Source organism: Aedes aegypti, chromosome 3, assembly GCF_002204515.2.
Source record: "Aedes aegypti strain LVP_AGWG chromosome 3, AaegL5.0 Primary Assembly, whole genome shotgun sequence".
Taxonomy (NCBI): domain Eukaryota; kingdom Metazoa; phylum Arthropoda; class Insecta; order Diptera; family Culicidae; genus Aedes; species Aedes aegypti.
In genome coordinates this window covers 41,805,105-41,827,616 of record NC_035109.1, presented here as the reverse complement: position 1 = coordinate 41,827,616, position 22,512 = coordinate 41,805,105, and the positions used below count along the sequence as shown (strand labels likewise).

Genomic DNA, 22,512 nt, shown 5'->3' with positions numbered 1-22,512 from the left:
GTTCTGATATGCAATTAAAATAGCTCAATCTCTCAATCTTTCACTTCCCGAGCAGAATATGGTTTCGAAATCTTTTTACAAAAATATCAATTTTATTTTCATAACATATTGATAACGGTTATTGATAACTTCTTTTTATTTCTGAACCTAACATCAAAGATTTACAATATATCATAATATAATTTTGTTATTTCTGAATCCAGATTGAACAATTGTTTGTTTTTAAAAACTCGCAGTATTTTTTAATAAAATTTTGATCTCATGTTTTCTTATGATTGTTATTCACTCGATCAGAATATAATAAAATTGCGTTATCATATACGATGATATCAAAATAATAAAACAAGTTTTCAATTAGTTGCATTTCCCTGCTCGATTTTCCCACCCATTTAGCCACCCACTCGTAAACTACAACTAACGACCACGGTCTCTCCTCTATCCGTCTTCTTGCAGATTCTGATCGTACTGTCCACGGTGGTCTTTCTGGGAGCGATAGCCTCGATTTGGAATGTTGTCGAACTTTGGTCCATCTACAGCATCGCACAAGGCATCCAGGTAAGTTGGCCATTTGGGACTTGGTATTAGACGATGGGAAGCTAGGCACTAGATGATGGATTATGCACTGCGATGCTTTGAATGATGGTTTCTTGCTAGAGGATGTGCATCGATTATGTGGAGCGAAGCAAATTGATGAAGTTTGCTTGCAAATCCTATAAGCGCTCACGAGATACAATAATAAAGTGATGGGCATCAGATGGATTGATTTCGGCTCTTGTACAGACAGTTTAATCACTGCTAGAGTATATTAAGAGAAGCTGAAAGTTGTTGAACAATTTGTTACTTACAGCTTTGAGGTGAATGTGTTCAAAGTCTATATCTCACAAATTCTCGTCTTGGTTGGTCTGTTAAACATATCTAGCTGAAAATGATATCTTGTAATTGTAGCGGGTGCTCAAGTAACTAGTGGCCCATTTCTCGCAAATCGTATAAGCTGGCAGCATATTCTCAAATTTCAATGAAATTGTCTGTATGTGTAGACCTTTGCAAGCTAAGTTTTTCCAAAATTGATGTGGACTATCTTTTTAGAGTGGCCAAATGTTTAAAGTTACTGCAAAAATCTCATTTGCGGTTACACTGAAAAAAAAAAATTTTTTTTTTGAAATTTAAAGTTGATTAAAATTAAATAACCATGTTCTATTTAAATACACACAATTGACACAAGATTTTTTTTTCTTGTCCTAAATATTATTAAGCGTGTCATTTTCAAATAAAACTTAACAAGTAAATGCCACAATAATCTCAGAATTCAATGAACCTTAATTAACGAGTCAAGCGAAGTATGCACTTTAACAGAAAAGTAATCGCCTATCTCGATGCGTGGGAAATTTCTTGCAAGAAATGCTCAAGAAAAGCATTTTTCTTTGATCGCAGTATGCAGTTGAAAAGAAATGTCAATTCAAATGGAGCTCACTGTAGGAAATTTCTTGACCATTTCTTGGGCAGAAACTTTTACTTTTCTTGAGCGGAACAGCATACTTAGCTTCAATTTTGTCTTACTAATTTACTTTAAATAAGGCTGATACAAATATTTATTTTCCAAAAATTTTGAAGTGGAGAAAGTATTTTTTAATTTTTAGAGTAAAAACCAGGTAGAATAATGATCCAGATGACGATTGTAAAAAGTTTAACAACTATCGTTTAAAACCAAAAATCGGAAAAATTACTTTCTTTTTCATTTCTATTTTTTTGTTCTTTATTTATTTTTATCCCCCCCCCCCCCTCGTACCTTCCAAGTGGTCTCGGACATAAAAGAAAATTAATATTTGTATCAGCCTTATTCAGAATTCCATATAAAGAGAGCTCATGAGGCGTTTCTCGCCACATTGTATTTGGAGTTGGTAGCACTCTCTGGGAATACAAAATAAATGGATATGCGACCTTACCGAAAATATTTTTCCTTTATTGCTTTTTCTAGAACTGAGAGAAATGTAATAACATTGGAGATTAACCTTCATCCAGCCAACATACTTTTCACATGCAAAAAACATACTAAAATGTGCATAAATTGTTTGTTTCTCGATGGATTTTGTTGAAATTTTCAGAACTTCCCGAAAAACTCTTCTAGTTTATGGTCCAGGAAACTTGGGAATATGGTCCACGTGGTTCCGGAGTTATTCCGGATTGTCTTGGGGTACCAAAATTGGCCACATCGTCCATTCAACGTATATCTCAAAACCCAGATGAGCTAGAAGGTTGGTGTCTTCGGCAAAGTTGTTTAGCAGACCAAGAGCTATCTGGCAATAAAAATCTTAGTTGGGAATTTATCCGCTAGGTGGCGCTAGTAACATTTTTTCTTCAATCTTCTATAGCTCAAGATCCTGTAGAGCTAGAAGGTTGGTGTCTTCGGCAAAGTTGTTCAACAGACCAAGAGCTATCTGTCAGTAACAATCCTGATTGGGAATTTATCCGCTAGGTGGCGCTAGTAACATTTTTTCTTCAATCATCTATATCTCAAGATCTTGATGAACTAGAAGGTTAGTGTCTTCGACAAAGTTGTTTAGCAGACCAAGAGCTATCCATCAATAACAATCTTAATTGGGAATTTATCCGCTACGTGGCGCTAGTTACAATTTTTTTCAATCTTCTATATCTCAAGATCCTGATGAGCTAGAAGGTTGGTGTCTACGGCAAAGTTGTTCAGCAGACCAAAAACTATCCGGCAGTTACAATCTTAATTGGGAATTTATCCGCTAGGTGGCGCTAGTAACATTTTTTTCTTCAACCATCTATATCTCAAGATCCTGATGAGCTAGAAGGTTGGTGTCTTCGGTAAAGTTGTTTAGCAGACTGAGGGCTTTCTGCAATAGCAAAACCAGTTAAGAATTTAACCGCAAGGTGACGCTAGTAACATTTTTTTCAATCATCTTTATTTCAAAATTTTGATGAAATAGAAGGTTGGAGTCTTCGGCAAAGTTGTTCAGCAGATCAAAGGCTATCTGGCAGCAACAAATATAATTGGGAATTTATCCGCTAGGTGGCGTTAGTAACAAATTATCTTCAATTTTATGTATCAAAATTTAACAAGCAGATCAATGTTCTGTGGCTCCAGTTTGTCTTCGGAAAAATTGTTCACATCGTGGCGAAAATTTTAAATTCATATATTTTGCGATCGAGATTCACGCTTGATTTGTAGCTTACGCAGCTCAACAGCCACAATACATGAGTTGGATCAACAATTTGTTTTAAATGCTTTTTTTCATTTAAAGCCTTATATTTTATTTACGAGATTTTTTGGTGGATCAAAGCCATGCTGAAGATATCTGGGTTCGATTCCCGGTAGGCCCTGGATCTTTTCGTAATGGAAATTTCCTTAACTTCTCTGGGCATAGAGTATAATCGTACCTGCCACACGATAAATATACAAATATGAAAATGGCAAAATAGAACGGTTGTTTAAATTGAAACTTCTATCAACATGATAATGACCATGAATTAAATTGATTATGGTAAACCTCAAGATGGCTCTCAGAAATATCGAGATTACTGATCCATTGTTTTGCATATGTATTTCCGTGTTGCCAAAATTAAACCATGGAAAAATCGAAAAACTTTGCCGAACTTATAAACTTTCTCAATACATAGAAAATTCAAGAAATACTTTTACTACCAGATGAATTTCCATTCATATATTTTTACCGCTAGCCTTCTAACTCTTCACGATCTCAATACATAGGAGATTAAAGCATTATTGCTAGCAACACCTAGTTGATGAATTCTCAACCGGATGTTGCACTGCCAAATAGCCCTTGTTCTGTTGAACAAATTTACGGAAGACACCTTCCTTCTAGCTTATCCGAATCTCGAGATATAGAATGTTCGAAAAAACTTGATATTAGCCCCACCTGGATGATAAAAAAAAACACGGACACCGTCTTCAGCCATTTAGCTGCACAGACTGTAACTTAACACTAGACAACGGACAAGCATGCTCCAATGGTACAGCCGAGAAACATTCCTGACGAAAAGTTTCAATGGCTGCAGCGGGAATCGAACCCACTCCCCATGACACGACGACACTAACCGCACGGCCACGAAGCCGTGAATTTTTAATAAGATTTGCAAATGCCCAAAAATCCTTGATCTGCTGAACAACTTCGTCGAAGACAGCAACCCTCTAGCTTATTAATATCTCGTGATATAAAAGATTGAAGAAAATTTGTTACTAGCGCAAGCTAGCGAATAATTTCCCAATCACTACCAGATAGCTCTTGGTTTACTAAACAACTTTGCCAAAGACGCCAACCTTCTAGCTCATCAGGATCTTGAAATATAAAAGATTGACGAAAATTTGTAATTGGCGCCACCTAGCGAACAAATTCCCAATTAGGTTTGTTACTGCCGGATAGCTCTTGGTCTGCTGAACAACTTTGCCGAATACACCAACCTTTTAGCTCTACAGGATCTTGAGATATATAAGATTGAAGAAAATTTGTAACTAGCGCCACCTAGCGAATAGATTCCCAATTGAGATTGTTACTGACGGATAGCTCTTGGTTCGCTGAACAACTTTGTCGAAGACACCAACCTTCTAGCTCTACAGGATCTTGAGATATAGAAGATTGGAGAAAAATTGTAGCTATCGCCACCTAGCGGATAAATTCCCAATTAAGATTGTTATTGCTGGATAGCTCTTGGTCTACTGAACAACTTTGCCGAAGACACCAACCTTCTAGCTCATCAGGATCTTGAGATATATAAGATTGAAGAAAATTTGTAACTAGCGCCACCTAGCGGATACATTCCCAATCAGGATTATTACTGACAGATAGCTCTTGGTCTGTCGAACAACTTTGCCGAAGACACCAACCTTCTAGCTCTACAGGATCTTGAGCTATAGAAGATTAAAGAAACATGTTACTAGCGCCACCTAGCGGATAAATTCCCAACTAAGATTGTTACTGACGGATAGCTCTTGGTCTGCTGAACAACTTTGCCAAAGACACCAACCTTCTAGCTCATCTGGGTTTTGAGATATACGTTGAATGGACGATGTGGCCAATGTTGGTACCCCAAGACAATCCGGAATAATTCCGGAACCACGTGGACCATATTCCCAAGTTTCCTGGACCATAAACTAGAAGAGTTTTTCGGGAAGTTCTGAAAATTTCAACAAAATCCATCGAGAAACCAAAAAGTAATGCACATTTTAGTGTGTTTTTTGCATGTGAAAAGTATGTTGGCTGGATGAAGGTTAAACAAATATTTCAATAACATCGTTTTCACATGGAATTTACGATAATTTAAAGTAAACTGAGTAGATAAAATTTACTCATTTATTGAGCTTTATTGAATTCGAATATAATTTAGCTTTCACTTGTTTAGTTTTGTTTGAAAATGATACGTTATTTAATTTCAATTCAGACAAGAAAAAGTTTTGTTAGAAAACCTTTTTCGCCTTACAAGCGCTCATCTCACGATGCATGGACGGTTCGTAGTAAACATAATTACTTATCGAGAGACAACATATCATTAAAATCATATATATATTTTTAAATCGACTTGAAATATTCAAGATTTTTTTTCAGTGTTGGTCACAAACTAGTTTTTACAGTGTTTTTAGCATTATCATTGAGCTTTTCGCACAAATTCGTAGGTGGTACAGTCCTAGACCATTGTATGAGGGTTGCCTCGTTCCCGTCCGTTACCAAAGTCAGGAATTTGGGACTAATCTCTAACCCTTAGGCAAGATTGACGTCCAATCCATCAGTCGAGAGCTGTCCTGGCCACGTCGTTGCGAAAGTTGGGGAATGAGAAAGGATAATTGATTGAACACCTACTTAAGAAAGATGCCGAGAACTCTACGACCTCTCATAGGTGTTACGGGATGTTGTGGAATGTTGATGGAAAGGTAGACGTTCTGGTCGACAAATGTAATATTTACGCATTGCGATCATGCGCTGCTAATTAGAGCAAACTCACCAAATTTCTTTTTCGAAGCTCCTCTGTAATCCGCCGCAATTCACAAAGTGGGATCCAAACACTTCCTCCGTCGTCCATTTGGCTGATCGAAGTCGATGTTTGCCATTTTCTCTTATCCACAATATTTTACTCAAAAGCGATCCAAACACGTGTAAAGCAGGAAGGAAGTTTTTACAGTATTTTTATTCAAAAATTTGGACAGAGATCGCAGTAGGCAGTGCGCGCGAACGGATGTGTTGAAAATTGTTCTGTCACAATTTTTTCGATTCGGCAAATTATAAGATTCGGCTGGTGAAACGGCTGGTGTAGTTTTTGAAGAAAAAGTGTAGTGGAAATGAAACGGTTTATTCTGCACGCGTTCTGCTGGGCAGTGCTTCGTTTAAGCCCAAGCAGAAAGTGGAGATGCATCGAAGCCGGACCTCTGGAGAGCTGGACATTAGATCGGGCTGAGGGTTTTGCTATTGTAGTAGCTACAGCAGCTCAATCAAAGATGGATGATCATTTTGGTGAGCTCGTTTCATATTTTTATTTTAAATTTACAATTTATTATGAAAAGCATTTTTATCGTGACAACGGTGGGAAAGTTACTTAAATGAATTGATTCAACAAAATATGAACAGTTCGTCACTGTAAGTGTCGACATAGACACTTGCACATTAAGATTAAAACCCCATATCTTTCCTTTTACCTAATTTTTTTTTTCATTACAAAAATAATCTTTGAATGGTTCGACGCTAGAAGTGTCGAATTACCGTCTTTGAAGTACTGATATTTTGAAGATTTTTTGAACTGAGGTTGCATGAATCGCATCACTTACCAAGGTGAATCCTGATCATGCAGCTATGATCCCTCCCCACTAACAAAACACCTTCCCGTAACATCCATGCAGAGGTGATCTCGGACGTGGCCGACACCGTTATTGACTATTAAATGTTTGGAGTTCTCGAAGATGTACATTCAAAATGGAAAGCTACTCCCAAGCTACATCTCTTGGTTCCTTGTGCAACTTCGATTATTCTGGTCAATCACGGAATAGCAACTACGAATTGTACGGTCATCATTGCTTATGCTTATGCTTATGCTTATGCTTATTTTTATTCAAAAATTTGGAAAACTAATCACTAGTCATCCATAAAACACGTTTCTGTTGGAGTTGCCATTAGTAGTTTACATTATTATGAAATTTAAATAGGATAAAAATCAGTCGCGAAATGCGTCTAATAGCCATTTTAGCGTTGTAGATCTTCTAAATAACATGATCAGTGCTCTTTCGAAAATGCGAGATAAGGATTCATCCCAAAATGACGTCCATCATTTGGGGAAGGAGGAGGGTCTACGAAAATATGACAGTGCATGAGCGCATGTATTGGGTATTGGAAAAAGCATGACACAGGAAGGGAGGGGGAGTCGATGGATATCATATTTGAATCGTCCCTAAATGCAGTGCGACTGTGGATTATGGCCAACTTTGTATTTTAGCAATCTTGGTCTTAATGGCACCATAACTTATTATTTCGGTTTAGTTTTTCTTGGATTCTCATTCATGGCAAGCCGTCAGACCTCGAGACTCTATTTTTGTAACAGTTTGGTGTCACTTACGATGCACACAAATTTATATATCTATCATTTTTCAACCAAATGCATTAGTCTACGTATGGCTTATTTCAAAGCAAATCAACGAGGCGTAGATAATTGGTATGAGCTTAAACCGAATTCGATACTCTTGTTTTCATTCTATTACAACTGTGAGGCATAGCTGACTGGCTAGCATTAATGTGTTATGAAAGTCGAGAGGTTCGATGCTAATTGCTGATAGTTTGTTTTCTTTTCAAACTTCTGTAAGATCAAATTTCATATTGATTTGTTGGTCGATGAAATTGTCAAATATCATTTTGGTTTTATGTTGTCTTAACAAGATATTGTTCGAAACTTCTCCATACTTTATTTTGATACTGTTTTGATCTCTTATCTCTTATCTCTGATTATGATCTTCAGTAAATCACTTTAGAACAACAAGTAATGATCTTGTTAGATATTCTAATTAGTATGATAGAATAGGCGATAAAGAGGTAGATTCAGAATCACTTTCAAAAATATTTTGAGTCCTCTGCCAGCATTTTTTTTTTCTCGAAATCAATCGCAGAGGAAGCCCAAAATTTTACCGCTATTTCATTAAAATCTCAGTGCAGGAATCTTTAAATGCTAGAAACTTTAAATTTTTATAATTGTGTTAATCTCAAGATGCTATCATATGCAGGGGATACAAATTTCCAACTGAAATTTACAAAATGATGCACATAAAACTGAATGTCAGATTTATCGCAAATTTTGCACTAAAAATCGTGTATAATACATAACCTACATGAATTTGTGTGAAATGTCGCGTAATTGATGAAACTACATGCTCAATTACGCGATGAATAGCGAAAATATAGTAAAATTAAAAATTTCACCAGATTTTCAATGTAAATATACGATAACTTTTGCATTCCCTTTATGTGCTTCACATTGCATTTTACATGGATTTGTTTTGTGCAGCATCAGTTGACAGTTCACTACTACTCGTATGTAGTAAACGCTCATGTTCGGAAGAAGTACGCACGATTGTAGGACAAAAAGTCGAAGGACAGAAGCTCGAATGGAGAAAAGGTCGAATGGACGAAAGGTCCAAATTGTACCGCTGAAAAGATTATCGTGCACTCAGTTGCTTATATTTTGACCACAAATTTCTCCCCTCTCATCTGAAGTTTTTCCTTCCTTTAAATGATAGCTGTTCTTTAAAAGTACCGTTTAAAGCAATAATTTGTATTAGAGGGATTCCACGGAGGCATGCAAGTCGAATCTGATCGACCATTTCAAAAATATCTGAAACTTTGCACAGTTTTTCAGTTCCATCTAAATCGTCATTTTCCGATATCAAATCTTCAAGTTGAGTCACGACTAACTTTTCAAAAGGGTGTATGTGAAAATGGTTAAAAAATATTCAAAAAGCTGCACAGCAAAAACGGTTCGTTCGATTGTTAGACAACTAAAGAAACAAAGTTAGACAACTAAATAAAGATTCCAAAAAAAATACACACAGTAAAAAAAAATTTTCTTTGCATTAAAAAACATCATTTTTGTCACAAAACTCAAATATCTCAAAACCCTATCGGAATACCATCGTAATTTTTTGAGGGAAAACGGTCCATTATATTAGCTATCTACCATAAAAATTTGGTGATGGTAAGCCAATAAACAAAAAAGTTATGACATTTCAAATATTTCACAAATTTGACACTTAGTGAAAAAAATATTTTTTTTTCATTGTCAATTTTTTTTTAGGACCGCAGTTTGTTGCTGAATTTTTTGTTAAGGGTACCACATGAGGTTAACAAGTTGTTTTCATGATATTTTATTCAATTATTCATAACTATTATAGCATCTATTAGAAAGTTAGACGCGATCCAGTGTTGTGATCTAAAGTCTTGATAGTGTCATATTTTTTATTGTACGTAACTGAAGAAAAATTCTCTCAATAGTGTTGAAACCTTTTGATAAAAGAAACCTATAAGAAATCTAATATTGAAGACAAAAGCTACAAAAATAGTTTTCTATACAGGTATACGACTAGTTTACCTGCAAAAAGTTTACCTCGTAGAGAACAAGGCGGGTCTATACCCAGGTGATCTAGTATACGTAAAGCAGGTTGGTTTTCTCGGCGCTGGTTTTCTCCACAAAGTTAAAATCTGATTACACCTGGGTATAGACCCGCCTTGGTAGAGAATAGACTTTGTTAATCATATTTGGGAGAAAGCGAGTAACTTCAACAACATCAAAAACATGATAGGTACATACCATGAACATACTCACGAAAAAGCTAAAAATATACTACCACTATGGTCAAAAAAGATTTAATTGTAAAATTATTCTTCAGTCAAGCAAACGACACCAAACTAGTCAGTAAAAACTTAAAAGTGATTTTGTTTATTAAAATCTAACGAGCAACATGAGTAGTCGCTTTCTCAACTGTTGCAGGCCGTTTGCAGAAAAAAAGTGTTCGAAAGAGCTACGAAATCTCACCGAAAGCACCATAGATAAACTGAAAGCGGCTGGTTATGCTCCAATGTCTACATTGAATACAAATTTACGCATTTGTACGTCCTGCCGTTTAAACGGGCAATCTGTACATCATCGGTGGATCAGGTTGCAGGAAGTTCGAAAACAACAACAACTGAGGATACCAAGATACTAGATGCACCGACAACAACTGAGGAGTTACCAAGTGCAGATAGTCTTGCCACGGTACCATCAGCGACATCTGTTTCAACAAATCAATCAGAAGATGAGTGCATCCAGAAGGTCAACATCGAACGCTTCAACGAAGGGATAGCTGGAATAAAAGTGACTCCGATTAAATGGACGAAGATGGGTTACGTCAATTATCCCGAGAAAAAATACCGTGAAATCAACGAAGCTGTACGAAGAAACCTCTTCAAATTAGGACCTGAGGTTGTGGAAAATACAGACTACGATGAGGTAATTATGAATATGAAGGAAAGGTTCTCGAATCTAGCCACGACAAGGAAAGAAAAATTATTGATTTTGTCGATGCTGCCAAGCTCGTGGTCTATTCAAGACGCCATTGATGAGTTCAAAACCAATAGAAATACAGCAAAAGAGGCAAAACAATTCAAAAATAACTGTCTTGCAACCAAAAATGCTAGGTCGAGTACTTCATTAACAGATGAGACACAAGAAAAAATAATTCAATATTTTGAAGACGATGAAGTAAGTAGAGCTATGCCTGGCCAAAAAGATTATGTATCTGTAAAAAAAAGATGGAAAGCGTCAAGCAATCCAAAAACGATTAATGATGACTACTTTGAAAGAAGCGTATACACGCTTCAAGGAAATTAACGAAAATATTAAGGTAGGTTTTTCCTCATTTGCAAGCCTTCGTCCAAGGCAATGCAAGCTTCTATCCAATTCAGGAACACATAATGTTTGTGTGTGCACAACACACGAAAATATTAACCTAATCTTACATAGTTTGAAAAGAATCAATTTATCAAAGGATATTAAAATGTTAACTGGTAGTCTTTTGTGTGAAAATACAACATCAAATTGCTATCTACGATCTTGTTCGGATTGTCCAGATTCTTCATAATTGGAAAATACTTTATTCGCTGAGTTTGAAGAAAATTATATTGATCAGTTATCATTTGAGCAATGGGCGACCACGGATAGGTGTGACCTAGAAACTATTGTAAAACCTGTAGATGAGTTTGTGTAATTTTTTTGCTTGAAATTAGAAAGTTTAATTCCTCACGACTTTATTAAAACAGAGCAATCCCGCTTTTTAAAAAATACGAAAAATACATTACAAGATGGTGAATTTTTAGTCATTTGTGATTTTTCTGAAAACTATAGCTTTGTATTGCAAGATTAAGGGCAGTCCCATCACTGGAACGTACAACAAGCTACAATTCATCCATTCGTTATTTATTTCAATGGAAGTACGCAAATTGAACATTTTAGTTTTATTGTAATTTCCGAAGATTTAAGACACGACTCAGTATCTGTAAATTTGTTCATTGCCAAAATGATTAACTTTTTACGCGTTGATAAGGATAAAGAAATCAGAAAGATATATTTCATGTGTGATGGAGCAGCATCGCAGCATTCGCAGCATCGCAGCAGCAGCAAAACTATACTCGAACTGTACTGATAATGATGCAAAAGTGTTCGATATTGTAAAAAATTGAATAACAATAAATAAATAAATAAGTATTAATAAAATGTTTTCATGATCTCATAACGCATACCCAAATCCAAAACTTTTAAAGTTTATATATAACATTTAGAAACTCATCGATCATATCCTAAAAAAAAATATCCTGGTAAAAAAAATTGTATTTTCGTGTAATCTGTTAATTCATTTTAATTTATACATATATACATATACATATAATATTTATACATATACATAATATTTATACATATAATATACATAATACTAATGAATACATGAAAACGACTTGTTTAATTCACGCAAGGCCCTTAACAATAAAATCAGCAACAAACTGCGGTTCCCGTAATAATTTACACCGAAAAAAAAATTTTTTTTTCTACTAAATGTGAAAATTGTGACATGTTTGAAATGTCATAACTTTTTTGTTTATTGGTTTACCATCACCAAATTTTTATGGTAGATAGCTAATATAATGGACCGTTTAGGGTTATTAACCGATTAACCGATAGGGTTTTGAGATATTTGAGTTTTTGTGTCAAACATTATGTTTTTTAATGCAAAAAAAAAACAATTTTTTTTACTGTGTGTATTTTTTTTTGGAATCTTTATTTAGTTGTTTAAGTTAGATTTGTTTCTTTAGTTGTCTAACAATTGAACGAACTGTTTTTGCTGTGCAGCTTTTTGAATATTTTTGAACCATTTTCACATACACCCTTTTGAAAAGTTAGTCGTGACTCAACTTGAAGATTTGATATCAGAAAATGACGATTTAGATGGAACTGGAAAACTGTGCAAAGTTTCAGCTCAATAGAAAAAAATTTACCAAATTTTGGTGCTGTTGCTTGGAATCACTCATTAAGGCTATTACCCAGACAACCAGAAATCGCATGAAAGTTCACGTTACAACTCATTTATTCATACTAATTACATCAAACCCGCAAAACACCGTTGATAAACTCGTCAGATTGATGAGCTTCCTCGCATAAAACACTTCTTTTCTAAGTTCATTTGTACATTTTGTTTCGTCCCGCACACTCGTACAAAGTAAGTCGAATCAATCCGTAGCAGCTGTCAAATCATCATTTGTTATCATAAGTTAAGTCGCATAAGATCACAGGTTAGTTCAGTAGAATATTTATACACTCGCATTGTATGTTATTATTCATCACATAATATATGCACGTATATCGCCTCCACTTTTGTACGTAGAAGGTCTTTTCGCGACATCTTATAAGTGAAATGTAGCACATGCAAAGCCTCCAGGTGATTTCGTTATAGGGGAAGACGGGGTGGGCGGTCAGCAATTTAATTCATATGTCAAAATCAAGAATCAATAAATCCTTTTTCGACGCAGCATGTCGTATTTTGAAGCCTTAGGCATGATCAAAAAATATCACAGGTGTTGTATTTCTAAAAAATACTTATTTCTTGAAGCTTTCAAAAAGTGATGTCTTATCACGATTATTTTTGGCGACGGGGTAAAACCGCCCACCCACGGGGTAAGAGCGACCACCACGATTTTCGTACACAATTTTGCGAAAAAATATATCAGTTCCCTGTGATTCTAAAAAGTATAATGTTTTATGAATTCTACATTGATAAACGTGGATATTGAATCATTTTTAGGATTAGTTATTCCTAAAAACTTGAATATATACTTATTAGTACCTTGAAACATCCATATTTTGGAAAAACTATGCGGATTTAGCTTGTATTTTTCACAAAATTGATTTCATTTCACTTGAACAGTAATGTACAACGTAGTTACAACTGCCAAAATGGTTTACACAGTTATTTGGTATAAATCAGGGGTGGCGGTCTTACCCCGCCAACAGTGGTCGGTTTTACCCCGCTTGCGCAATTTTCACAACTATGGCTTTATTTCAAAGCTTTATATTTATATAATTCATATTTCACTTCACCGAAGCATATTTCACATTTCTGGTAAAGCATACACGGGTAATTTGTTATGTTTTAATAGAAAAATCCTTTCCGAAATCCTTAAGTGAGCATCTGTTAAATTTAGATCAAATTAACTATCGACAAGTAGAAACTTTGTTTTTGACATTTGGTATGACAAATTTGATGTAAATATCGCACTAAATGCTCCGGAATGTCAAAAATCTTGTGTTCATGGAAAGTGCTTGGTGAACTTTTAAGAAAATTGTCATTTTCATGCCAAACTGAAGGTGGTCCGTCTTACCCCGGCGGGCGCTCTTACCCCGTCTTCCCCTACGTACTTTTTGGTTGTCTGGGTATTTTCCAAACAAAAGAATCTTTTTCTGATCGTTGATTGCTATTATTTTGATACTCCATAGCATAGAGTAATTATTATTAGCTTATTATGTGATACATTTTCAATAGAGATTTGTCCTTCTTTTAAACATTAGTCGTTCTTTTGAAGTTATACATTATAGTTACTGTTATACTGTTGTAGATACTTGTATCGACAATTATTTATTATTTTAAACATCGGCTATTCTTCATAGATTTCACATTTAAATCTTGCCTGTATTTCTTTTTTCAATTGAAATGTTGCCTTCTTATAAATATCGGCTGTTTTTCATGGTTTAGAGCGTTTATGGGCGTTTCAATTACATTTTTTGACAAAGGATTTTCCTTCTTTTGATGTTTTGCTGTTTTTAGGGCTATGCATTAGAGTTCTATATGACTGTTGGTTTCGGCTGATTTTAATCAGCATCAGTGACTAATAATCATCTTTTTTCTGGAATTACGCACCAACTAGGGTAGGGTCTGCTTCTCAGCTACTCAAGCATTTACTGAGAGCTCTCCTGATAACTTGATCATGTTTGCATTTGTGCTTTTTATTAGGAGATGATCTGCAACCCGAACCTTGAGAAGATAACTGCTTCTCCTAGCCGTCTTGAACTTTGTTACAGGGAACCAGCCTCGGCAGTGTGGACCTATCGAGTGGCATGCACCTCGTAATCCTCAGGAGAACATAAATGAACTAACGAGTCTCCAACTAAACCGCCTTTCATGGCATTAGAATTGTAGTGTGCTGTGCTAGCCGGAAGCTCACAAAAATTATGAAAGCACGCGCTAGGGGAGATTCGTTACATGTGCTGCTCGGTGCTACCCTCGCCATCGGTATCCAAGTTGTAAAACAACTGCTCAGTAACAAAGAGTCTCTACAACTATTTTACCTCATTCTGCAGGTGTCTAGATGATCTACCTACATGAAATGGTCGAAGAAGCGCGATCCGGGAGTTACAATTACGATTCTCGTTTTAAAATTGCGTACTCACATCAATTATTGCGCTGTTTTTGAACCACACTTGCACTCTTTTGCTTCTAACCCCCTAAAAAAATCGGAAATATACAGTCACTCCGGAGATTGATGAAAGAGTAAGTAAACAAAGAAAGGTTCTTAATGTTAGATAGGTTGTTTTGAAAAGCGAGAAATCTACTTGGCAGCGGCGATAGTCGGCGGAAGATGATTTTGAAAAAAAAATAAAACTTAAGGGCCGCGTTTAGAAAAGTGATAGTTCTCACATTTCTGCTTGACATACCTTTCTTAATAAATGGGGTTTTACACCGTCAACTTAAATTAACATCTTAATAAGTTCAGCTTCAATATAACCTTTCCCAGCTGCTTTTCTCTTCAGTTATCGTGGGAGTCAACACGTCGCCCTTTTCCGCCGTACCGATATACCTATGTCGCCTGCCATGTTGATGTTCTACCTCCTCGCCATTCTGATGTTCATCCGAGTGTTGCTTCCACCTTTCAACCACTTAACGTTCATCCGTCAGAATACCTCATATATTCTTATAACGACACACACGAGGCCTGTGCCAGATGTGTTGAGTTTTTGGCAAACGGCGCTGCTTATCCCGAATATAATCTGTTCGAATCGTTCCCCATTTTGACTGCAGCATCAATGTTCACGCTGCATTCTGTTCGTCTGCTTGTTTGAAACTTCTTCAGCTCTTTGGTTCTCAATTTACACATTCTGTTAAGAATTGGGTGTCACCCAATAACGTGTTTCTGGATTTCGTCAATCACTATAAAAGCTGTACCTAGATCAGTGGTTCTCAACCTTTTCGAAGCGGCGACCCCTTTTGAAGATTTACAAACGTCCCACGGACCCCTAAAGATAAATGTTCTTAAAATCAATGTCTATGGAAATACCTAATCTCTCCAAATGATTTACCCTTCCGGTCGTTACACGGTTGACCATCACCAGAAGCACCACGCTGTTGCTGTGAACGAAAAGCGAGGTTTTCTCAACTGTGTATAACAATTTACACAATGCGACTATTGAAGTATTATCTGATGTACTGGACAGGCACTCTTACAAAATATGTCTGTAATCCACAACGGATCTTAATGAAGAAATTGTCAATGCAAGAATCCTGCTGTAATCTTTTAAAGAAGTCCACTATGAATTGAGTCAGGAATCTACCTAGTATTTTTCAATAGTACGACATGGAACTTCCATAAGGGATTTTGACAAAAAATAACAATTCGTGCAGGGCAAGTAGGGTGAACCACTTGGGGTTTTCGCCATTCAATTTTCTGAAAAACAACAGTAAGCCGCATTTATGTACGTTTCAGAATGAAGTATAAAACATTGGCACTTCCAGGATCCACTTTGACAGGGGGAATTTTATCGTCCGAATTGTCTGAAATTGTCAATAAGAAGTGCTTGAAAACAATGCATATTGTGGTCAAATATGAGCTTAGCAATTCTAAAAAAACTCAGTCGAAGTGTATCAGGAGTGAATAGTAGAATACTTCATATGGAAACACTTCGTATTCCACTAATAAATCGTAAGAAATATATCCAGGAGCTAAATACAGATTTCATTTGCTCCTTAGAAGCCATTGGTAGAATTATCAAAAAAAAATCATCAGGAAATCTTCAAAAACCATGGATCTCATCAGTAAGCTGGCAAAATCTACTGAGGATTAGGCTACAAATATTCAAGATATTTCCTATGGATACCTCCAGAAATTATCGTAATTTTGGAGTTCACACTGGATAGTATTTGAATGGATGTGCGTTGAGTAATTATAGCTGTATTTCAATCCTTAACGGACAGGATCACAGTACTTTCATAGTTGAAAGGAGCAAAATAGGTTGCAGTTTAAAAGTACTTCACAGAAAAAATTGCAACAAAATGGATTGAAAATTCATCACATTTCTCACGTTACAGTTCTGAAGAACAATTCAACGATCAAATGGTAAACAGATTCGGGCTTTGATACCATTCGATAGTTTTTTCGAACACCAACTATGCAAACATCATCAATATAATCAAAAAGCTTACCGTTATAAACCCGATTTTCAAAACGGCCATTAACCGCTTTTTCCAAACCGTTCATCGGTCCCCTGCTTAAAACGACCAATGAACGGATCTCTCTCCATCAAAAGGGGCTACAATTGTAAAATTTCACAAACTGTCATTAGCCTTAGCATAGTTAGAGGCCAATGACTCTCTCTTGCTAATCGTTGAAATCAAAAGGGGATAGCCTTGGGCCACGGCAGGCTAACAAAATTTATAAATAGGCCAATGACTGATAGAAAATCAAAAATGGGCCAAGCATTTCAATCAATCAATGTTTTCATATTTTTGGCAGTTTTCAGAATAGAATCAATTATCGACGTGTAGTAATAGTAAATCGTCAATTAACGAGCAAGAAATCTAGACTGAATTAAATACTGAGAAATAGGAATTGAAAATGTGGTGGAACATTCTCAATTTTCTCTGAAACAACGATCTGAGGATTGGCCCCTTTTGAATTGTTACGCGAGACTTATTCATCAATGAGCCATTTTACGAAGCTGGTCAAATGACAGGAGACCTGGGAGAATTCAACCATCGTCATCAGTTTTCGCGATTATGATGGTTGATGACTGTGCGCATTTCTAGCGTAGCTTTTTATCCAGGCCAAAACATAAATGGAGAAAAAATATTAAAATATTTCTGATCACAAAAGTGCCTTCTTATGTGCAACATGGGTAACAAAGTGGTAGCTGATACAATATCTAGGTGTAATTTTGCAATAACGATCATTTTTGAATCTCTTATATGTCATTTTCTCCATGTTCCCGTTTGGTAAAATGAGGCGTTGTTAAAAATAACGCTGGATTTAATCCCGGCTCTCCTGTCAATTGACGCCGTTGCGGCGATCAGCTGTTTCGAAACGTCTCGTAAAATGGCTCATTAGGAGAAATGACACTTTCTCTCAATGGCTTCGCGGACCCCCTGAGAAACCTCCACGGCCCCCTAGGGGTCCGCGGACCACCGGTTGAGAAACCCTGACCTAGATGGTGTGTACTGCAGCAACACTGGTAGATGGTATAACCAGCTTTCAAATTACTCTAATAATAGCATATTCCTTGAACATTCTAATAAATGAATCTATGGGATTTTTAAAACACTCGAATCAATCAGTCAAAGGTATATTGGATGGTCTAAGTAGACTAGGTAATAAACACTTATCAAAAATAAAACTGTATCAAAATCTTTTATAAAATAATAATCCGTTTCATTACTGTTTCTTTTCCAATTATGTCAATGCGTTATATTCACAACGACAAGTTCCATTAGAAGATCCCATTTGTATTCCAATCCACCTTTCTTAAGGTGTAAATTCAGCCACATTGTCACAATTGATAAAGGTTTCTATTGCGTATCGTATTTCACTACAATTACTTTCGGTGACACATCCAATATTACATCTTCTTCGTCTCAACTGTGTATAACTGTCAACTAAATTTACCTCCTCTAAGAAGCAAGACGTCATCATGTTTGCTTTTGTTATTGCTATAGACGTCAACGTTGTGTCCCCAAAGGTTGAAGGCCGCCTTCCGTGGAATGATGTCTGCTCCAGTAATAAGCTGTATATAGATCTTTCTTACGCACTTGTTTCGGCACAAAAGCTCAATTTATGCTACTGGGAGGTCGGTGGGTGGTAGCCTCTTTCTTCTGATGACACGTGTGACGTTCATTTCCAACTGCGATTGACATATTTTGATTGTGCTGTTTCTTTATTGGCCTGATCGGTTGTTACGTTATTCCATGAGGGGAGCCTTCTATAGGTACGCACTGTGCAACAAGCAGGATCGAAAACTGGACGCACTAGGTGTGAATTATTCAGGGAAAATATGATTCTGATGCCTCATGTGAGTGACATTGAAGAAGGTTGCAGAAGGGACGACAACGAAGAGCAAACAACTTTATCCTACTCAAGACACCGGATGGAATCACATTTCCTACACTGAGAAAAAGAATAGCGTAAAAACTATTTGAAATCATAAGTAGATTTCTTCCATCCAGTTAAACATTTGAAAGGTATGTGTTTCGTTGGTGAAAATATTTCACTACAAAAGTACTTAAATTTTAAGTGCACTTTGACTCACTTAAAAACACTGTTTTCATTTATTGTCACTTGCAGTTTTAAATTTATGCATGAGCTCTAGCTTCTAAAAAATGATTCTACTCTGTTTCAGAGAGAATAATAAGGTTTCCACAAAAGACACAAACCTCGCTTGTACAAATATTGTGTTACGTACACAGTTTGTTGTTGATGGTTTTATAAAAATATTCAGTGAAGGTGAAATAAACATTCATGTTAAACCCCTGGGAAATTTACGTTCAAATTATTCTGAGTGTAGGATGATGACAATATGTTGGCTTGCTCGTTTTCCAATGAAATTGCTATCAGGCTTGTAGCTACAGAGCGAGCAGAACCAACAACTGAATAGGTCATCTTTCAATGTCCAACAGTTGCATGTGGTCAGGGCTGCGTCAATGAGAGTGTATCATGTCTGAAGATGCAAACAAACAGAGGCTTCGAAACTTCTCGACTTTTCCGTGACGATGTGTTCAATCCACAAACCATTTCCGGTTTACGTGCTTTTCGCCAAGAAAGTTGTCATTGTTTGGAATTCATATCGTTCTTCATTCTGTGTGGATGTGGGAAGGCTGGATAGTATCATCACAGGGGGGTTTCCTCTTTTTGACAATGAGGGTTCGATTAGTTAAGACAATTTATTTCATCGTTACTATTTGATTGAATTGTGATTACCATGAACTTCAATGTTCCTATCAAAAGAGTAACAGTATAAGCTATAGTTTTCGGTTGATGAAAGTAAAGTCGTTAGTTCCTAGTTGAGTTCGATCAAGGCGTTTTCAAGCCCCTTGTTAAGCAAGATAAACAAAACAAATTCAAATTTAAAAACGAAAATAGTAGATTATCTATGTAGCGTTTTTCTGACATGACTTAGGTCCCGAATGAAACCGTTTTTGCAATGACCCAGAAACGCGTTAATTTAATTTAATTTCCCCCAATAAAATCCATTTTACCAAATGGGTATTTCACCACAAGAGGATATCTCACCAAACAGGGGAAACTTTCCTCAAACACTTGAAACTCGGCGTTTCCTCTTCGGAACCGGAACGAAAGTAAGTTTTCTTTTTCCCCCGTACCTTGAAAAACAAAACGAAATGATCCCTTAAAGTGGCGTGAAAGCATCCCAACCCCTCTGCACCTCGCACAACAGGTTCTCAAGGATGGAAAACGACCGTCGAAACGGAACAACGGGAAGCCATCCAAAAACTTTTTGCTTGGGAAAAAGTTTTCCCGGCTGTGTGGCCACATCCTTTGCTCTCGGCGAGCTTCCGGTACTGCACAGTGGGATGAATGTTCAAAATAGTGGACTTTTTACAGAAGTGCGTTTTACAGTACAAACGGGCAGTGCGCTTCGTAATGCCTGATCAAGCGATTTGGTTTTACCGGAATGCATGTTTTGTTTCATTTTCGCGTTTTGGATTGAATCTTCTTGTTGGACCGAAAGAAGATTCAATGTCAACTGGTGAGCTCGTTTCATGCTCTTATTTCAAACGAGTCAAATATGATGATTCACATTATAATCGAGACAGCGAAGAGGACACTTCGACGATGTAGTTGTTCAAACAAAAGTAACTGTTACTGTTGGAATGAAGCTTATTTAAAATTTTGCATAATGTTAAATGTAACATGTCACATTTTTTCGGAGGTAAGTATATACTTTGAGTGATCAAAATGTTTGGTGTGTCTGATATAGTACAAAACAGTGCGAAGAGTTTTAAATTTGGTATTTTCTGCAAAGTTGTAGATTAAAGAAAATATAACAAGTTTGCTGAATATATCAATAATTATGTATTTATGTAATATCCTACCTAAATTCTCTCGATTCAAGAAAACAAGAATATTTTCGATTTTTGTTTTTTTGCATTTTCTAATTTTGGGTGTGTACCGATTTAATTCATATCACGGGCACTAAAGGCCTCAGTGAAGTATGACTCATCGAAAAGCATAAAAAATAAATCACTCTGTATGATTCCTCCGCATTATCGGACCTTCAAAAAATTAACTTTTGAATGGTGGGTGAAGATTTCCATTCCGCAACATGAATAGTTAGAAGTTAATAGAAATGAGAGGACTTCTCATGATTCTTATTCCGGACGCTCCTTTACTTATGGCTTATATTCCGGACATTTTGCTTCGAATTCGGGACAGCTCACTGAAATAACTAAAAGAAAAGTCAAATCATCAAATGAAATCGTCAAACCACTCAAGAGACGTCTAAGGCAGATTGACATTACAAACTTTTATAGTTAAATACAAAATAGAGTGTCCGGAATTTACAACTATCCGCAATATGAATCAAAACGGTACATCCTTTAAAAAAATTACTTTTTGACGTTTCGCATGACATCAGAAGGCAGGTACGATCATGTTAGAGCTACAAACAATATCTCGGTTTGGATATTTGGTTTGTTGGTAAACATGAACATTTTTTTTGGCCTGTGTTGGTAGCAAAGCTCATAGCTTTGAGCCAACCCTTTTCCAGTAGAGAAGTTAGGCAAAATACAGGACGCTTCGATGCTTACTGACTTTAAAATGGCTTGCTCAATTTTCACCACCTAATTAAATTTCAATCTTGTCGCTCCCTTGCGACGCCTATGCACCTATTCGTTTCCATCATTTGCTTCTATAGACTCCCTTTACCTTTGAGTCGTATGACCGATATAGCCATAAAACAATAATAATATAGAAACAACATTGCCGAACAAACTTTTTCTCGGTTTTGCTTAAGAGCCGAGATAATTAAGTATTTTTAATAAAAAAAATCGTTTTTTGCTCTTAAGTGTTTTATATTTTAGTTTTATTGACCTACTATGTTCTACAAAGTTGTTATACTTATCATTTGCTACAACTTTGCTGAACATACCAAAGTTGTATTTCTTATGGTTTTCATGTTATTTGAGTTTTTCATCTTAAAATTAGCTATTTTGTATGCCTTGTATCTCAACTATGAGCACCTCAAAAACATATATCTTTCCACCAAATGATTTTGCAGTCTTTCAAGTACCTGTGAGCAAAATTTTAAGATGATGATATTTTTCTTAAAATGGATTTTACTAATAGACTAGGGGAAGGGGTGGATAAATGAACACCTTAAGGAAATCATCTTGTTTCTGATAGAAAAACGACGAATTTGTGTAGTTCTATCGCACAACATCAAAAATAGGGATGTAAACTATAGCAGCGACATGGATTCAGACTAAAATAGTTAAATTTTCACATATTTTCATCGCTATCAAAAAGCGATGCAAATGTTCATTTTACCTGCACTATGTGGGTAAAATGAACAGCGGTTGGTGGTAAAATGAACACCATGCAAAAAACGTGAGCAAAACAAATATTTCTGAAAATTTTCATTGCCCCACCGAAAATACATCCATCAATGATTGTAAACCATTCAAAAATAATTCTATAGGTA

The 22,512-nt window shown here is 36.1% G+C and overlaps 1 protein-coding gene across 2 annotated transcripts in view; it reads left to right on the top strand.

Moving 5' to 3' along the window:
- The window catches only part of LOC110678020 (latrophilin-like protein LAT-2), a 378,663-nt gene that overhangs the window by 333,873 nt on the left and 22,278 nt on the right, over window positions 1-22,512 (top strand). For both annotated transcript variants that reach the window (XM_021850387.1, XM_021850388.1), the window contains exon 8: window positions 454-555. In XM_021850387.1, coding sequence (XP_021706079.1) covers window positions 454-555 — 102 coding nt within the window. The remainder of the gene's footprint in view (window positions 1-453; window positions 556-22,512) is intronic.